At 37.2% G+C, this 15,829-nt stretch overlaps 4 protein-coding genes and 1 long non-coding RNA gene across 7 annotated transcripts; 2 read left to right on the plus strand and 3 right to left on the minus strand.

The window, feature by feature from the left end:
• Positions 1 to 107: 107 nt before the first annotated feature.
• LOC17879086 (protein KAKU4) lies at positions 108 to 4,458 on the minus strand. 2 transcript variants are annotated; one of them, XM_006285456.2, is made up of 12 exons: positions 4,004 to 4,448; positions 3,630 to 3,682; positions 3,253 to 3,341; positions 3,004 to 3,110; positions 2,838 to 2,929; positions 2,212 to 2,382; positions 1,761 to 1,959; positions 1,577 to 1,641; positions 1,428 to 1,482; positions 1,215 to 1,337; positions 980 to 1,118; positions 108 to 768 (listed from the first exon to the last, which is right to left on the minus strand). In XM_006285456.2, the coding sequence occupies exons 1-12, from the start codon at positions 4,269 to 4,271 to the stop codon at positions 426 to 428; spliced, it is 1,704 nt and encodes a 567-aa protein (XP_006285518.1). In that variant the 5' UTR covers positions 4,272 to 4,448; the 3' UTR covers positions 108 to 425. The 2 variants fall into 2 exon arrangements, with proteins under 2 accessions (XP_006285518.1, XP_023635351.1); XM_023779583.1 differs by having other exon boundaries at positions 598 to 763; positions 4,004 to 4,458.
• A 493-nt stretch (positions 4,459 to 4,951) lies between these two features.
• On the plus strand, positions 4,952 to 6,891 carry LOC17878592 (cytoplasmic 60S subunit biogenesis factor REI1 homolog 1). Its single transcript, XM_006283791.2, has 5 exons — positions 4,952 to 5,196; positions 5,384 to 5,947; positions 6,047 to 6,216; positions 6,314 to 6,529; positions 6,614 to 6,891. Exons 1-5 carry the CDS (start codon positions 5,092 to 5,094, stop codon positions 6,768 to 6,770), a joined length of 1,212 nt encoding a protein of 403 aa, XP_006283853.1. The 5' UTR covers positions 4,952 to 5,091; the 3' UTR covers positions 6,771 to 6,891.
• A 35-nt stretch (positions 6,892 to 6,926) lies between these two features.
• LOC17878744 lies at positions 6,927 to 10,043 on the minus strand. The gene is made up of 4 exons (XM_023778301.1): positions 9,925 to 10,043; positions 8,553 to 9,589; positions 7,279 to 7,315; positions 6,927 to 7,202 (listed from the first exon to the last, which is right to left on the minus strand). The coding sequence occupies exons 2-3, from the start codon at positions 9,434 to 9,436 to the stop codon at positions 7,279 to 7,281; spliced, it is 921 nt and encodes a 306-aa protein (XP_023634069.1). The 5' UTR covers positions 9,437 to 9,589; positions 9,925 to 10,043; the 3' UTR covers positions 6,927 to 7,202.
• Positions 10,044 to 10,803: 760 nt separating this feature from the next.
• LOC111829297 lies at positions 10,804 to 14,464 on the plus strand. 2 transcript variants are annotated; one of them, XR_002832775.1, is made up of 4 exons: positions 10,804 to 10,920; positions 13,588 to 13,680; positions 13,771 to 14,059; positions 14,181 to 14,464. It is a non-coding gene; the product is annotated as an uncharacterized LOC111829297 (long non-coding RNA). The 2 variants fall into 2 exon arrangements; XR_002832774.1 differs by having other exon boundaries at positions 10,804 to 13,680.
• On the minus strand, positions 13,686 to 15,698 carry LOC17879715 (protein CHROMOSOME TRANSMISSION FIDELITY 7). The gene is made up of 6 exons (XM_006284003.2): positions 15,498 to 15,698; positions 15,046 to 15,268; positions 14,843 to 14,938; positions 14,694 to 14,762; positions 14,011 to 14,339; positions 13,686 to 13,934 (listed from the first exon to the last, which is right to left on the minus strand). The coding sequence occupies exons 1-6, from the start codon at positions 15,665 to 15,667 to the stop codon at positions 13,802 to 13,804; spliced, it is 1,020 nt and encodes a 339-aa protein (XP_006284065.1). The 5' UTR covers positions 15,668 to 15,698; the 3' UTR covers positions 13,686 to 13,801.
• Between the last annotated feature and the right edge of the window lie 131 nt (positions 15,699 to 15,829).

Below are 15,829 nucleotides of genomic sequence, written 5' to 3' on the forward strand. Positions count from 1 at the left end.
ACAACTTTAGAAGATGAAAGATGAGTGTTTGGTGCTTCGGATTTCCCCCAAAATTTGGGTGTTGGCTTTTTGTTCAAGTAAAAACTTTTAAATTTGGCATTGAACAATGAAAAAAAAAAGAGTTCAACATGGATTGGAAACTGCAAACTACAAGGCTTCGTCAGCTGGAAAGAAACCAAGCTTCAAACTTACATCATAAACAGTGGAGATTCAGTCAAATGAAGAAGAAAAAACAGACAGAATACCACATAACTCGAGAAGACAAATCCTCCTAACTCATAATACTACAAGAAAACCTAAATGATAATGAAGTGACCAACGAGACCAAACACAAACAGAGTTGAGATTAAAATCTATAAGAGATGTCACATAATCCTACCTCATAATACTCTCCTACTGCATCGGGTTATTGTGTACAGCTCATCTTACAGAGTCGGTTTGGCCCGTCCTTTGCCTCGACCTCCTCGACCTCTTCCTCTACCACGGCCTCTTCCTCTTCTGCTGTATGCCAAGACCTTGGTAGTACCCGGACTGCTACTTGCCGAGTTTGAGTTTGGTAGAGACTGGTCTCCCGGGAGCCACTCTTCTTCATGCGTGCTTGAACTGTTGTGTGAGGCACTTGAGTCGCTGTCATTGTTTTCGTTGTTAACTGCACCATCCGAGCCATTCCCTTCTGTCATATCATCACCATGAATTTCAGCTATAGGCTGCGAAGCCTCGGTTTCTTCTGGTGGTTTGGGTTTTGGTTGACCTTCCATAGCCACTAGACTGAAAAAGTAGGTCTTTGCTTAGTAGGCAATAATGTCATCAAACGTCAAACTAGCCATACAGAGAAAGAGCTGTTTCTATATTCTCTGATTCAATCAAATATCCTAAACCAAAGGCCTAGAGAGATTTTATTAATATATTAATATTGTTATTTGGATTTATAAAAAGTCAAAGATTCAAAACTTGAAAAAGAAGTATTAGGTTGCGTTACCTAGGTGATGAAGATGGGAAACCGTTAGAAGCAGGATGTGATGCGCCTGTATCATCAGCTTCTTTCGCTGTTTCAAACACATCTTTTGGGATGCAAAAGTTCCCAGTTGGATCCAAAGTTGCCCCAAGAGCCAAGACAGCTGCAGTAACAGGCGCACAAGTAAAGTAAGAGAACCCCAACTAAAATTCATCCAAAAGCAAAGAATTTCTAAGGAGTTTAGAAGTCTAATGTATACCATTTGTCGTGTCTCCAATAGTCGATCTAGGTTGGATAAAATCATCATCTTGAGCATTGAGGACATCTACAGATGGCTTGCCTCCTTGTGTGGAGAAAAATGTCTCATACAAACCAACTTCATCTAGGTAGAAAACATTAAATCCATGAGACTGAGTAAGAAAATCAAAGATGAGAGAGTGAATAGAAAGAAAAGATTAAGACAGAAACTGACTAGATCTAGTGTGTAAAACTCCTGCCTCTTCAGCCCCTAGATTAGCTCCCATAGTCTTCACTCAAGCAAAACACAGAAGGGAAAAAAAAGATTAGACGTGCAAGTTTCATCTTGAAATAGAGACACATAGTGTTAGGAGTGCTTAATACCTGATTTTGTTCAGAGGTAGGTATGGTTGAATTTGGTAAAACCCCGCTTTGTTCATTCTGTAGAGCTGAAGAAACAAAAAGATGAGCTACACATGTAACCCGCATGGAAAATACTTTCAACTTCATCTCATGTCTAATACTGAAAAAACCTATTCCACGTGTGAATAAAGAGAAGAATAAACACCTTGATCAGGTCCAACGGAATTCAAAGACGCAGGATTTCCTTTTAGCATATCAGTCGCTAAAGCATAGGAGCTGGGTTTAGGTTCCAAATTGGCTACACTACTAGGACTTCTAAGCATTTCCTCTGTTGCTTTAGCTCTGACTTTGCGAATTTCATCTTGAATATTCCATGACTTATTAGAACCAGATTTCCTTCTCAGCTGCATTTTGGTATCAAAAGTCAGAGCTATTGAATATAGGTAAATTAGAGAATGAATATGGGTAAATTTGAGGACGCCATTAGATGAATATAATGGTATGCAACTTTGCCTTAGGAAAAGCAGTGTCCCACAAATGCCTTGTGATTGACTAACATAAACAATATAAGTCAAACAAGATTTTTATATCATAAAGCAAAGATGAAACAACTTATGCACTGCTGCATCTATATATTGGAAACTTAAAGTTCTAACCTTAGACGAGGAAAAGTTTCCAGCACTATAAGGAAAGGGTGTCCGTTGCATTCCTGCTGATGATGGTGATCGAAACTCTGAATTATTCGCAGCCGGAGATCCCCAAGGCAGACGAGCTCGCATATATGACTTGGCCACATCCACAGGCGATCCAGCACCATCTTCAGTTGCCTGGAGATTTAACTAATGGCTGAGATGGTGATCATCAATTAAAGCACTATGGAAAAGAAACACAAATGGCGGAATACTGTGAAGAGAAGCTATCAGAAGTTAAATCTAGTGAGATAGTGGTCCTGGTCCTAAAGAAAGAGAAACAATATGGTTCTTTTGCATTTTAAGCGTACAAAAAGGTATTCTCTAATCAGGACATTTCAAAATTAATTTCAGCAAATGGCCATACTCAAAATACTGAACAACCTACTTTCGCAAGAGAACTCTATGTTGCAGATTAGATAGAATAGCATAGAACAATCAAATCACACAATGAACTTTACACAAGCGGAAGCTGTCTTATAGTATAATAGATAACAATGGCTCAGAGCACAGAGACGAGATATTAAAAACAAGGACACACCTGCAGGCTGCAGCAATATGAAACAGTTAAAAAGAAACTTTCCAGAACTTACTTTATACTTTGAACTTGATCCTGATTTCTTCTCCTCCAACCATTTTTTTGCTTCCATAACAGCTGTATTGGACATTTCCCCCACATTCTCGTCTTGAAATAACAGAAAAGAGGTTGTCACATAAACTAATCTGGTCTGCATGCATAGTCTAAGATCAGTTACTTACCACTTGTCAATTCATTATCATTATGCCTCCCCTCAACCGCAGTGGGGACACTGGGATGATCTACAACCCTAGCATTGATAATATCTATCAATCTATCACCCTCTTCCCTGAAACAATATACACAGCAATGACTTAGTTGGATACAAGATCAGCATAGATTTAGTAGCTAAACAAATATCGCAAAGTTCTTTTAAGCTAAGAGATGTAAAAAATAAGACAGGCGGAAGATGCTGCTACTTATGCTGCTACCTTGCAAATGTTTCTTGCATGAGAAGCTGCTCAATTACACGCTTAGAACTGAGTCGTTGGATAGTTGGTTGCTGCGCATTCACAAGGTCCTATTCACAAAAGAAGACATCAGATCACTCCACATAAACTGAACTCATGTTTCCATCAAAACACCCATTGAGAAAGTATTTGCTTTATTAACTTTACTCCTACATAATTGGGATCAAAATGCACCTCATAGGCATACTCAAAAAAGGCGCAGAAATTATGATAAAATTTTAGCAACACCAAAATCGACCAAGGCAGTGATATAGAATCTATTATGTGAACAATGAATTCAAACAAATATCATAAAACTATTAATGGCATATTAATAAGAATGAGGTGGTTAGTAGTACCTCGTCAGTAACATTGGTAATGTTCTTCTCAATATCCTCATCACCATCAATATCTGCAAACAAGGAAGAGAACATATAAAAATCCATACTTTAAAAGAAGAAGACACAAAGCTGGCCGGTTTTCTCAATCCCAGACCACATTGTATGGGAGGTTAAAATATTTAGAATTAGTATGAAGCTTAAAGCTAATAGAAGTAACCTAACTAAATAGTACTTCACCAATACTTAACTGCTATAAAGTCCAACATATTAAAGGAAAGAAAAAATGAGAAGGCTTTAAACCAAATTCACATTTCAAATGAAACGGTAGGTTTCAGATTCAAACAAAAAAAATTCAAATTTATCCAACATAAACCCAATTTAATTCAACATACCTGAAGAGGAGTCATCGCCCTCAGAGGAAGAAGAGGATGATTCGGAGAAAACGACAGAAGAAATGAATTTACCGGCGCCGGAGGCAATTACGCTGGCAGGTTTGTAAACAAGCCTGGAGATCCAACTAGGGTTTTGCTGAGGAGGATCTCGGGATCTCGGAACAGGGCGGTCATACGGCGTCCTGAAGGCGGCGGTGCGTCGAGGTCGAACAATTTTTCCCCCGGATCGAGGCTGACGTGCTCCGGCGTAACCGGAGACAGAATCCATGGTGAAAGAGGGATGAGGAGGGAGAAGAAGTTCGTTGAAGGAAACAATGAAGTGTTGAGGAGAATGGGTAATTTTTCGTTATTTGTCGTCTTCTTGTTTTTATTTTTTTCTTTTTGTTTTTTCATTGTTTTTTTTTCAAATAAATTGCGGGTGCGAAGGGTTAGTTTCCTATATTACAGGATTACGGTTAAAATTGGTCTCCACTAAAATAAAATTAGACACACAAAAAAAAAACATTTCAGATCACAGAAAAGTTTTTCCAATTGTAGTATAATAATCATGTGTTATATAGGATGACAAAAAAAAAATCTTGTGTTATGTATATTCTCTTTTCATATTTTACACAATAAAATAAAATAATTATTATATTTGAAAGAAAAATAAAACCATGGTCGAACGAATTACAATTAATCAAGTCATAACTAGTTAATTTTTAAAAGTTTAAATTATTCCTAGTGTTTTTTTTTGCACCGAGTGGTACATTTATTCCAGTGTAATCAGTTAGTATAATCTTACCCACAAGTATAATGGGCCACTCCGACAGAAAAAAAATACTAATGGGCCAATCAAAGTACAAATGGGCTATAACTATAATAGAATCGGGTCAGTTCCTGACCCGATCGGATCTAAAATCGGCGCCTTCTTCTTCATTTTGATGGCAATCAATCAATCGACGCATATTTAGAGAAGCACAAATCAATCAACGAGCCGTCGTCGTCGCTTTACATATAAACAATCCTTACCCATCGAACAAGAATTCTCTGATTATACGTTTCAAGAGTCGATCGAGGGATCGAGATTGAGATTACATTTGAGAGCGATGCCGGGTTTAACATGTAACGCGTGTAACATGGAGTTCAAGGACGAAGAAGAGCGTAACCTTCATTATAAGTCTGATTGGCACCGCTACAATCTCAAGCGCAAGGTATATCTATATATACTTTTTATTTGAATTGAATCAGAACTCAAGACTATTTGTATCTTGAGATGATATTTGCGTCGATGAGATGAAAGTATCTGAGAAACATACTTGTCCATTTTACAATCGAAATGATTTTTTTTATATAAATAAGGTTGTAGAATCTTGAATTGCTGATGTGTGTCTGGTTTAGGTGGCTGGAGTTCCTGGAGTTACAGAAGCTTTGTTTGAGGCTAGACAATCTGCTCTTGATCTGGAGAAAAATAAATCTAATGAAGCACCTATGCTTTATAGTTGTGCAATCTGTGGTAAAGGTTACAGGAGTTCCAAGGCTCACGAGCAGCATCTTCAGTCTCGGAGCCATGTTTTGCGGGTTTCACAAGGGACAACAACCAATGGTGAGGAGGATGTTGCCATAATCAGGCCACTTCCTCGTCGTGTTCAACACAGGGGTTCCATTGATGATGATAGTGACGCTGAATGGGTGGAGGTTGATTCAGATGAGGAATTGGCTGCTGAAGAAGCTTCTGATTCTTTGTCTAAGTTGAATGTTAATGAGTCAGGATCTGCTGAGGATATGGATGATGATCAGGCAGACAAGTACGACCTGGATCCTACCTGTTGTTTGATGTGTGACAAAAAACATAAGACCTTAGAGAGCTGTATGGTTCACATGCATAAGCACCATGGTTTTTTCATTCCTGATGTTGAGTATCTGAAGGATCCCCAAGGGCTTCTCACCTACCTTGGTCTTAAGGTTCAGACTTATCAATTTACTAGTCAGAGTTCATTGTTGTAACTTGTAAAGCTTTGAATCTTTTACTGTTTACTTATTACATGCTTCATCATCACTCAGGTCAAGAGAGACTTCATGTGTCTCTACTGCAATGAGCTATGCCGTCCATTCAGCAGCTTAGAAGCTGTAAGGAAGCATATGGAAGCAAAGAGTCATTGCAAGTTGCATTATGGTGATGGTGATGAAGATGAGGATGCTGAACTAGAAGAGTTCTATGACTACAGCAGCAGGTTTAAATCTCTTCTATCCCTGTGATTAATCTTGTTTGCACATCTGTTCCTCTTTTGATGCCAAATCTTAATGCTCCTAAATTTTGAATTTGAGCAGCTATGTTGATGAAGCTGGAAAGCAGATTGTTGTATCTGGTGAAACAGACAACACTGTAGAACTTGTTGGTGGTTCTGAGCTCGTGATCACAGAGAAATCTGAGAACGCAACAACGTCTAAAACTCTCGGGTCTCGTGAATTCATACGTTACTACAGACAGAAGCCACCCCCAACTTCTCAAAACAGCAACCAGATAATTGCCTCTTTATCTTCAAGGTTTTTTCTCCTCCAACTCTACTAATCTAGATAGTCAAGCTAGTTTATCTGACTAAGGTTATTCCCACAAATTGTAAATTTCAGGTACAAGAGCCTGGGTCTGAAGACAGCACCAACAAAAGAGGAGACATTGAGGATGAAAGTGCGCAAGCAGATGAGCCAGAGAGGCGAGACAATGCGTACCAAGATCGGAGTGAAGAGTAATGTCATAAGGAACTTGCCCAATAATGTCCCATATTAGTTTCTGAGTTTGTGTCACTTATTCTCTAGTGTTGGATTTTATGAGGAGTCCATGTACTTTGACCAAGTTGTGTACTTTGACCAAGTTGTGTACTTGGCAATAAGAGTAAGCTTTAAACAAATTATGTTCACGAAATAGTATACATGTTACAGTCGCTGCACGAACGTTGACTTCTGAATTACGTCTCTCAATATCTACATTGTTCAAAGATGCATGTAAAACAAAGAAGCGACAACGACAAAGGGTACTACAATATCCAAAAAAGGCTTTATGTTTTTGTACAAAGGCTGCGACTGCGAGTAATGTCACAAGACAAACCTACAATAAAATTTTATGTGTAGAACGAAAAAGAAGAGAGGGCTCCAAAACCAAGAAGCGCTGGCTACGTATAGGTTGGTCTGCGTCATATGCTTCGCTTCATTTTCAAGCTGACTGAGAAAGAAAGAAAAGAAACATAAGACATCCACAAGAAGATAGAACCAAAAGCAAAGAAACAGAAAGTTGATACCTAATTTTCATAGAAGCGGGTTCGACGCCTTCTTGAACTGTAAAGTAGAGAGAATATGGACATTAGCAATGTCTATTCAAGTAACTATCATATATATATATATATATAGCACAAGAAAGCTAGTAAACCAGGTCGATACCCCAAGCCACTATGCCAGAGATATCATAATAATGGGACCTGCTAAGCTAATACATCATTATTCAATCCATAAGAGCATCTCCAATGGTGCTAACCATTGGAAGGTGCTTACATATTTTTTTGCATTAAATTTTTAAAAATAAATTTATAAGCAACTTTATCTTGATGTTGAAAAATTTGGTGTTCCAATGGTATAACTCTTAATGAAGTGCTTAAAAACAAAAAATTAATTTAATTGGGAGAATTTCAAAAATACCCCTTTTCCAATACCACTTTTTAAAAATACCCCTTTTTCTAATTTTATCAAAAAGTCACTATAAAATTTGAAATTTATCAAAAAAATATGCGAAAGCTTATATTTATAGACACAAACTATCTTTATATGTGTGTAAATTTATACATATATCTCATAAATACCTTTTAAAAACCTTTTAAAAATCATTTAAAAACCTTATAAAAACTTTGTAAACCTTTTAAAAACCTTATAAAAACCTTATAAATGCCGTTTAGAACCTTTTAAAACCTTATAAATATTTGGATTTAGTTTCCCAGTAGTAATGATGATCTTGATGTACCTTATCAACTATATAAAAGTTTGTAATTTTTCATATTTGAAAATGGGTATTTTTGAAAATGGATAGAAACAAATAGAAACATTTATTATAATTTATAAAAGAAAACAAGTTATTGCATACTATAAAATATTTAGATCATGATATAAAAGTATATATGAAATCATATAAATTAAAAACGAAATAAGCGACTAGTTGTAATATTGATTTGTGCCAAATTATGAGGAAAATGTTTTTTTTTTTTTCTATTTTTCCACTCACCCACTAATATTTTGACACGTCAGCGGCCCTTAGCTTTTGCTTATAAAGCTAATTTAAGCTACAAAGCTTATGTTTTGTGGTTCATTTTACATTAAATATAATGCAATTAATATAAGCAATGTGTTAAGCATTGCATTAAGCATCTCTAATGGAGATGGTCTAAGGTACCTATTAACCTGGCTCTCTGTTAAAAACCTCTAACATCAATGCATGTAAACCATAAAATATGAAAGTAAGAATGTATATATCTCTGCAGCCGCAATGATACTAAAATAGTGATGCAAAGCAATAGATGATTCTGACCTTTGGTGCATAGAGCTACTTCTGTTAGCTCCACTGGTGCTGATGAACTCATCATCGATCTCATCTACTCTATACTCCGGGAACTCTATGGATGCTACTGAGCTGTCATCAGAGTTGGAGTTATCATAACTAGAGCGGCGGCTCCCTCTCCTGCTCTCACTCATTCTTGATCTTCTTCGATTCCTGGCATTCCTTATATTGTCAAACATCTGATACAGAATACAGGAGGTCCACCAGTTTCCTTCATTGTTAGGAACATCTTCAAACTCATCTCCTGTGTCATCATCTCCATATTCGATCACATAGTCCCCTAAAACCACTCCTCTCGGAACTTCTGAGTGAATTGTACTCAACACGTCGATTATTTCAGAAGACTGCTGGAAATTTTCCCAGTCAAGCTTTCGTGCTGGATCAATTTCTGAGGGACGAGAATCCGGATGCTCTGACTGAGCATGATTGCGAAGTTCCAAGTAAGTACCCATAAACCTACATCTCTCTTCCTCACAGCAACGTTTTTTCTCATCAAGACGGACACGAGCTTCTTCAACAACAAGCCAGCCAGTAACTTCGCCTCTACAGAGTGGACACACCGGTTTGCAACTCTCTTCTAAAACCTTAGACCGAGGTTCATCAGGAGGTGGAGGTGATTCGGTACCACAGGCGCTAATGAAACGATCCAAACAGTTAGAGTGAAGGTGATCTGTGTTGCAAACGAATGCACGGCAACCATTATCGTAAGAGGAGCACTGGAGAAGCACACCGTTGTGAGGGAAATCCAAACAAATGGGACAAGTCAAATCATCCCAATTAATAGTCAACTGAAACTCTTGGCCACAGAAGGTCTTTGCTTGAAGCCGCTTTTCACAAACATGTTCCAGAGCCATGAAGTGCCAAACTTTTGTTGTTTAATCTCAAAGATCCGCAGCTTATTTCCAACTTATCAGGAACTTAGGTTCTACAAATCAGAGACTCAACGAAAACCAGAAACCATTGATGGAACAAATCATTTCCTCTTGGGAATCTGTCAGTCGATGAAGCTGCACATGCATGTAAAACGAGACTGATCAAACATCCAAATTCTCAAATCTGCAAATAGGTAGAAATGTATAGACAATTCGATATGGAGACTCATAAACCAATTCGGTGAAAACGATTCAGTTGCTGGCGAAACACGAAGAACCCAAAAGAGAGGGAGAGAGAGTGAAAATAAAATGAGAATCGGATTCAAAAATTCAAACAAACCCGATCGCATAATCTAAAAACCTATGGGAGCAGAAGAAGAACCCTAGGGGAAAATTAGAAACGGATCCAAAATCAAAGTAAAAACAGTAAGCAAAGGCGAAATCGAAGGAGAAATGAATCGGAAGCTGACCTGAGAGGAGACGACACAAGTTACAAGGAAGTGGGAAGAAGAAGAAGAAGAAGAAGAAGAAGAAGAAGATGATGATGGGGTTTGCTTGTGGGGATAGTGTATCGCAGTTGGTAGGGGGAAGCCTCCTTCTCTCTCTCTCTTCTCTCAATCAATCCCCATAAACCATTTTTACCTTTTCAATACATTAAATTATTAGAGCTAGTATTTTTTTAATGCTAATTTTCTTTTTTTCCTAAGAAGCTATTTTTTATATTAAATTAATATAAACAGAAGGTTTCTTTCCTTAAATAAATATTTTGTGACGAGTTTTTTTGTCTACTTCTAAGTTTTTTTTTTATCGTCTGATATAAAATAACTTAATGAAATATATAGACTAAAAATTTTAAATTCGAAAGTTTTCAAATGACTGAACGAAATGGATTAGAAGGAACTACTCGAAATTAAGCAAAGCTTAATAGCTTATGACGATAAAAAAAAAAAAGTTGTGACAATTCGATTGGGACTGCTAGTGCGAACTTTGGTTCATATACGATTAAAAATTAAAAATTGTTAATATCTATTTTTTTGGTCACCGAAACTTTTTTAATTAGTATTTGACTTTCTCTAATAATATTTCAAAAAAAAAACACAACGAAGCACAAAAAAACTATGCGACCGAGTAATCAATCGGCCCATCAATTTAATTGGGCCAATTTAAAATCACTTTAGTAAATAAATGGAAAGTAGAAGAAGAAAAAAGTTAATTACCGTTGTTAAGAACAAAAAAAAGGAAAAAGTGAAAAAGGAAAAAGGAAAAAGGAAAGTTACTGATGTTAAGGAAATAAGGGAACTTGGCGTTATAAAAAGATGTTTATCAGTGAGATTGAGGCATAACTTTTCTCTGAATTTTGTTTTGCATTCTTCTTTCTCTGTTTTGCATATTTCTCTCGATCGTTTTGAAGTCGAGTCTCTCGCAAGAAAATTTGTAGAAGAAGAAGCTTTGTAGCTATGATCACGGTAAGATCCTCCAATTCTCTTTCTTTTTTTTTGGGTTTCTAAATTTCATTCCTAGTTGTTTTGTGTGTATTTTGTTTTTGTTTTTCGTTTTTTTGTTTTGAATCGGCTTTGATATTCACATAACCAAACGAATTGCGACTCCGCGTTCCAAGGTTTATATGAATTGAATTACAAGTTCGATTAATTCTTTTTGGTTTATTGATATTCACATAACCAAACGAATTGCGACTCCGCGTTCCAAGGTTTATTGTTGTCTTTTCTTTTTGGATTTGGAACAATCCCTTTTACCCACGGCTTATAAAAATTATCAGTCTTTGTGACTGATATTAGGAAAAGACAATCCTTTTTACCCACGGCTTATAAAAATTATCAGTCTTTGTGACTGATATTGGGAAAAGACGATCCCTTTTACCCACAGCTTATAAAAATTATCAGTTTTTGTGACTGATATTGGGAAAAGACAATCCCCTTTACCCACAGCTTATATAAAAATTGTCAGTCTTTGTGACTGAGATTGGGAATCATAACGCGTTGGTTAAATTGGACACGGCTAATACTTTGGTTGGATGTTAAGTCTGTTAGAGAAAGAAGTAGAACACTGTGGTTGGATTGGTCCTAACGGCTTGTAAAAGTCATTAGTCTGTGTGACTGATGCTGGTTGGATTGGTTCTAGTTATCCAAAGCTTATAACAATCATCAGTCTGTGTGACTCAGATTGTGAAAAAAACAAACCTTCTACCCACTAGCTCAAAAAAAATCAGCAGTCTCTGTGACTGATATTGGGAAATATAAGACCTTGGGTGGATTTATCCACTGACTTAAAAAAATCAGCAGTCTTTATGACTGAGATTGGGAAACATAACGCGTTGGTTAAATTGGACACGCTAACACTTTGGTTGGATGTTAAGTCTTTTAGAGAAAGAAGCAGAACACTTTGGTTGGATTGGTTCGAGTTACCCAAAGCTTGTAAAAATCATCAGTCTGTGTGACTGAGATTGTGAAAAAACAAACTTTTTACCCATTGGCTCAAAAAAATCAGCAGTCTATGTGACTGATATTGGGAAACATAAGACCTTGGCTGGATTTATCCACTGACTTAAAATTCAACAGTTTTTGTGACTGAGATTGGAAAACATAACACCTTCGTTGTATTGGATTTTGTACCCACGACTAAAACTTTGGTTGGATGTTAAGTCATTTGGACGAAAGAAGCAGAACATTTTGGTTGGATGTTAAGTCTTTTTGACGAAAGAAGCAGAACACTTTGCTTGGATTGGTTTTAGTTACCCACAACTAATAAAAATCATTAGTCTGTGTGACTGAGATTGTGAAAAAACAAATCTTTTACCCACTGGCTTAAAAAAATCATCGTTCTTTGTGACTGAGATTGTGAAACATAACAAACCCTTTACCCATTGGCTTTTAAAAAAAATCATTAGTCTTTGTGACTGAGATTGAGAAACATAACACTTCGGTCGGATAGGCTTAAGTACCCACGGCTAACACTTTGGTTGGATGTTAAGTCATTTAGACAGAAGAAGCAGAACACTTGTGTTAGATTGGTTTTAGAGCTTATAAAAATCATCATCTCTGTGACAGAGATTGGAGAAAAACAAACCCTTTACCTATCGGCCCAAAAAATTCAGCAGTCTTTGTGACTGAGATTGTGAAACATAATACCTTGGTTGGATTGGCTTTAGTACCCACAGCGATCACTTTGGTTGAATGTTAAATCATTTAGACGAAAGAAGCATAACACTTTGGTTGGATATTAAGTCTTTTAGACAAAAGAAGCAGAACACTCTGGTTGGATTGGTTTTATTTACCGAGAGCTTATGAAAATTATTAGTCTGTGTGACTGAGATTAGAAGGAAAAACAAATCCTTTACCCACTGGCTCCAAAAATCAGCAGTCTTTGTGACTGAGGTTGGGAAACATAACACCTTGGTTGGATACCCACTGACTTAAAAAGATCACCAGTCTTTGTGACTGAGATCGTGAAACATAACCCTTGGTTAGATTGGCTTTAGTACCCACAACTATCACTTTGTTTGGATGTTAAATCATTTAGACGAAAGAAGCATAACACTTTGGTTGGATATTAAGTCTTTTAGACAAAAGAAGCAGAACACTCTGGTTAGATTGGTTTTAGTTACCGAGAGCTTATAAAAATCATTAGTCTGACTGAGATTGGAAAAAAACCAAATCCTTTACCCATTGGCTCCAAAAATCAGCGGTCTTTGTGACTAGATTGGGAAACATAACACCTTGGTTGGATTTACCCACTCACTTTAAAAAATCAGCAGTCTTTGTGACTGAGATTGTGAAACATAACACCTTGGTTGGATTGGCTTTAGTACCACGTCTAACACTTTGGTTCGACGTTAAGTCATTTAGACGAAAGATGCATAACACTTGGGTTGATTGGTTATAGTTACCGTGAGCTTATAAAACTCATCAGTCTGTGTGATTGAGATTAGATAAAACAAACTCTTTACCCATTGGCTCAAAAAAGTCAGCAGTCTTTGTGACTGAGATTGAGAAACATTACACCTTGTTGGATTTACCTACTGACTTAAAAAAATCAGCAGTCAGTGATCTTGAATTTGGTGTTAATGGTGTGTACTGTGTAGTTTCAATTTATCATACACATTGTTAATTATGTAGGCAGAATCCAACATGTGGCATAGGCTCCCTGATCTCTGCTACCATAAATTGTTTTTGTCAACAACCTGAACTTCCTAAAGAGTGAATAAGCAGGTAAAGAGAGGTCAACAAAACTAAAAGAATGTGTTGTTCTTCTTGTTTGTTATGAGCCAATATTTACAAACTTGATAATATGTAAAGAAGACAGACAAAAAGTGCAGCTGTGAAGATCTTCCTATGGAGCTTTGTAAACTAAGAATGAAGAAGTTCCAAAATAATTAAATCCAAAAGATCTTCCCATGGAGCTTGGTTGTGAAAAGGCTAACTGAGATTTCTCCAACATACACCCATTGTTGCAAAAGCTTTCCCTGCGTTTTTGCAAACAAACGAAATGTCACCATGATGTATGAGAATAGTTTCAAGAGCTTGGCTCGAGTTCTTTACCTTGTGGTGTCAAGTAACAGTGTGGCTATGCCTTTTCTTCTGTTAGAAGGTGAGACCCAAATCGCTCTAATTCCACAAATAGCTGGTTTAGCTTCTTCTTCACATACAAGTGCTCCATTATCTAATCTATCATCTGAAGCTCGACATCTTTTCGATACCTCTCTTTGTAGCACAATGTTTCCAAACTGAATGGAGGTTGAAGGCGAGGAGGAGCTCTCTTTCTTTATCTGTCTTTCATCATCAGGAGGAGCTATAAGCTTAAATGCTTCCTTAATTGGCTCTGCAACTAGACATCCAGAGATCCTCTGAGAGGAAACGAATAGATAAACCTACAGATAACAAGGTAGTCCTTGAAACAACTGAGAAAGTAAATGGAGGCTATTCACAACATTTGGGCTATATCTCTTTCTTGTGAATCTACTGAACGAGATAATCAACGAAATTCCTTTCTATATCTCAAAACGAATTTTCTCAAACTCTTTCCCAGTGCTAGTCACAGACGTGGAAGGAAAATCACAGTAAATTGAAGCATCCTCCTTTAATTTGGAGGAAAGTAAAGCAAATATTCCCAATAATGTTTGTATCAGATCATAGTTGGCTCAATTTAGTCAACATCAAGTACTAGAATGTATGTTTGAGCTATGGAATATAATCGAAAATGGCAGTTAAGACGAGGCTCATACCTTACAATGTTGGTGAAGAATCCAATCCTCACCTAGCTCAACCTCCATCAGTTTCACAACCTCTTGCACCTGAAATTACAAAAGATACAGCGTTTAGGAGAACCAGTAACATAAACATCGCAAGTTGAACAGGTTGATAAAAAGAGAACCTTGTTTCTGTGTGCAGGGGAAGCATTATCAGATACCACAACGATGCGGTTCTTGTTGACCAAGGGCATTGTGAAGGCTCTCTCGTTCTGCCAACCCTGAGACCAATTGAAAAGCCAGCACTTGAATGACACAACCTCTACAATGATAATCAAAGAAACATACAGTATGTCTTCCAACAATACACAGTGACGAGCATCCTAACCTTAAAAGGGATTCCATTCATAAAGATCTTGTGAAAACCTTGATGGTTCTTCTCATCTATTTCATCTCCAGGAGCATACTTAACTCCGCACACAGCGCAATGTCTGAGAAGAAAATCAGATTGCCCCAACTCTAAGTGGAATTGGGTATAATTCCGCTTCTTTTTCAGATCTTTAGGTGCAGAAGAAGAAGAAGAAGAAGATACTTTCTTAAGCGCTTCACTTCTGGAGACCCAAAATTAAGAGACACTCTTATTAGCACCTAAACAGGTAGGAATCTCGAAGGGAAAGAAATATAACGCAGAAATTAGGAATTGCCCATCGCTTATTTTCGATTCTTTGACGAACTTAAGAAAGCCCTAATCCGTTAATCTGAAGAGCACCAATAAATGTAGAAAATTCGAAGAACCTAGAGAGAGAATTCAAATCCCCCAAAAAGATGATTGAACAATACCTATCGGATATCGCAGATCGACGCTGGTAGGTATTGACGATGGAGTTCCGCTTTTGCTCCCAGACGGCTAAACCATCGTCTGTGTCTGATGTTACCGAGGCGGCGATAATAGACGAAGAAGATGAAGATGAAGATGAGGGCTTGAAGAAAGAATTGATTTTAGCTTGCATTCTTTCGAATCCCTTCTTTAGATTTGTTTTTCCCCCTTTACTATCATCATCCCTCGTCTTCTCCTATTTTGGCGCCAATCCAATTTTTGTCAAAAGATTGTCAAGTAAACTTTTGGCGCCAATCGAAATTGTTTTTTTTTTGGGGGGGGGGGTGGGGGGGGT

Source organism: Capsella rubella, unplaced genomic scaffold, assembly GCF_000375325.1.
Source record: "Capsella rubella cultivar Monte Gargano unplaced genomic scaffold, Caprub1_0 scaffold_7, whole genome shotgun sequence".
Classification (NCBI taxonomy): domain Eukaryota; kingdom Viridiplantae; phylum Streptophyta; class Magnoliopsida; order Brassicales; family Brassicaceae; genus Capsella; species Capsella rubella.

Excerpts from the sequence above, each read along its gene's own strand:
- LOC17879086 (XM_006285456.2), bottom strand. The coding sequence starts at position 4,271 with ATGGATTCTGTCTCCGGTTACGCCGGAGCACGTCAGCCTCGATCCGGG. Across the intron at positions 3,683-4,003 it reads GGGCGATGACTCCTCTTCAG|ATATTGATGGTGATGAGGAT; the intron begins GTATGTTGAATT and ends CCTTGTTTGCAG. Across the intron at positions 2,930-3,003 it reads TGATAATGAATTGACAAGTG|ACGAGAATGTGGGGGAAATG; the intron begins GTAAGTAACTGA and ends TGTTATTTCAAG.
- LOC17878592 (XM_006283791.2), top strand. The coding sequence starts at position 5,092 with ATGCCGGGTTTAACATGTAACGCGTGTAACATGGAGTTCAAGGACGAA. Across the intron at positions 6,217-6,313 it reads TTCTATGACTACAGCAGCAG|CTATGTTGATGAAGCTGGAA; the intron begins GTTTAAATCTCT and ends GAATTTGAGCAG. Across the intron at positions 6,530-6,613 it reads ATTGCCTCTTTATCTTCAAG|GTACAAGAGCCTGGGTCTGA; the intron begins GTTTTTTCTCCT and ends TGTAAATTTCAG.
- LOC17878744 (XM_023778301.1), bottom strand. The coding sequence starts at position 9,436 with ATGGCTCTGGAACATGTTTGTGAAAAGCGGCTTCAAGCAAAGACCTTC. Across the intron at positions 7,316-8,552 it reads AGTAGCTCTATGCACCAAAG|TTCAAGAAGGCGTCGAACCC; the intron begins GTCAGAATCATC and ends TCTACTTTACAG.
- LOC17879715 (XM_006284003.2), bottom strand. The coding sequence starts at position 15,667 with ATGCAAGCTAAAATCAATTCTTTCTTCAAGCCCTCATCTTCATCTTCA. Across the intron at positions 15,269-15,497 it reads CGATCTGCGATATCCGATAG|AAGTGAAGCGCTTAAGAAAG; the intron begins GTATTGTTCAAT and ends TTGGGTCTCCAG. Across the intron at positions 14,763-14,842 it reads CCCCTGCACACAGAAACAAG|GTGCAAGAGGTTGTGAAACT; the intron begins GTTCTCTTTTTA and ends TTGTAATTTCAG.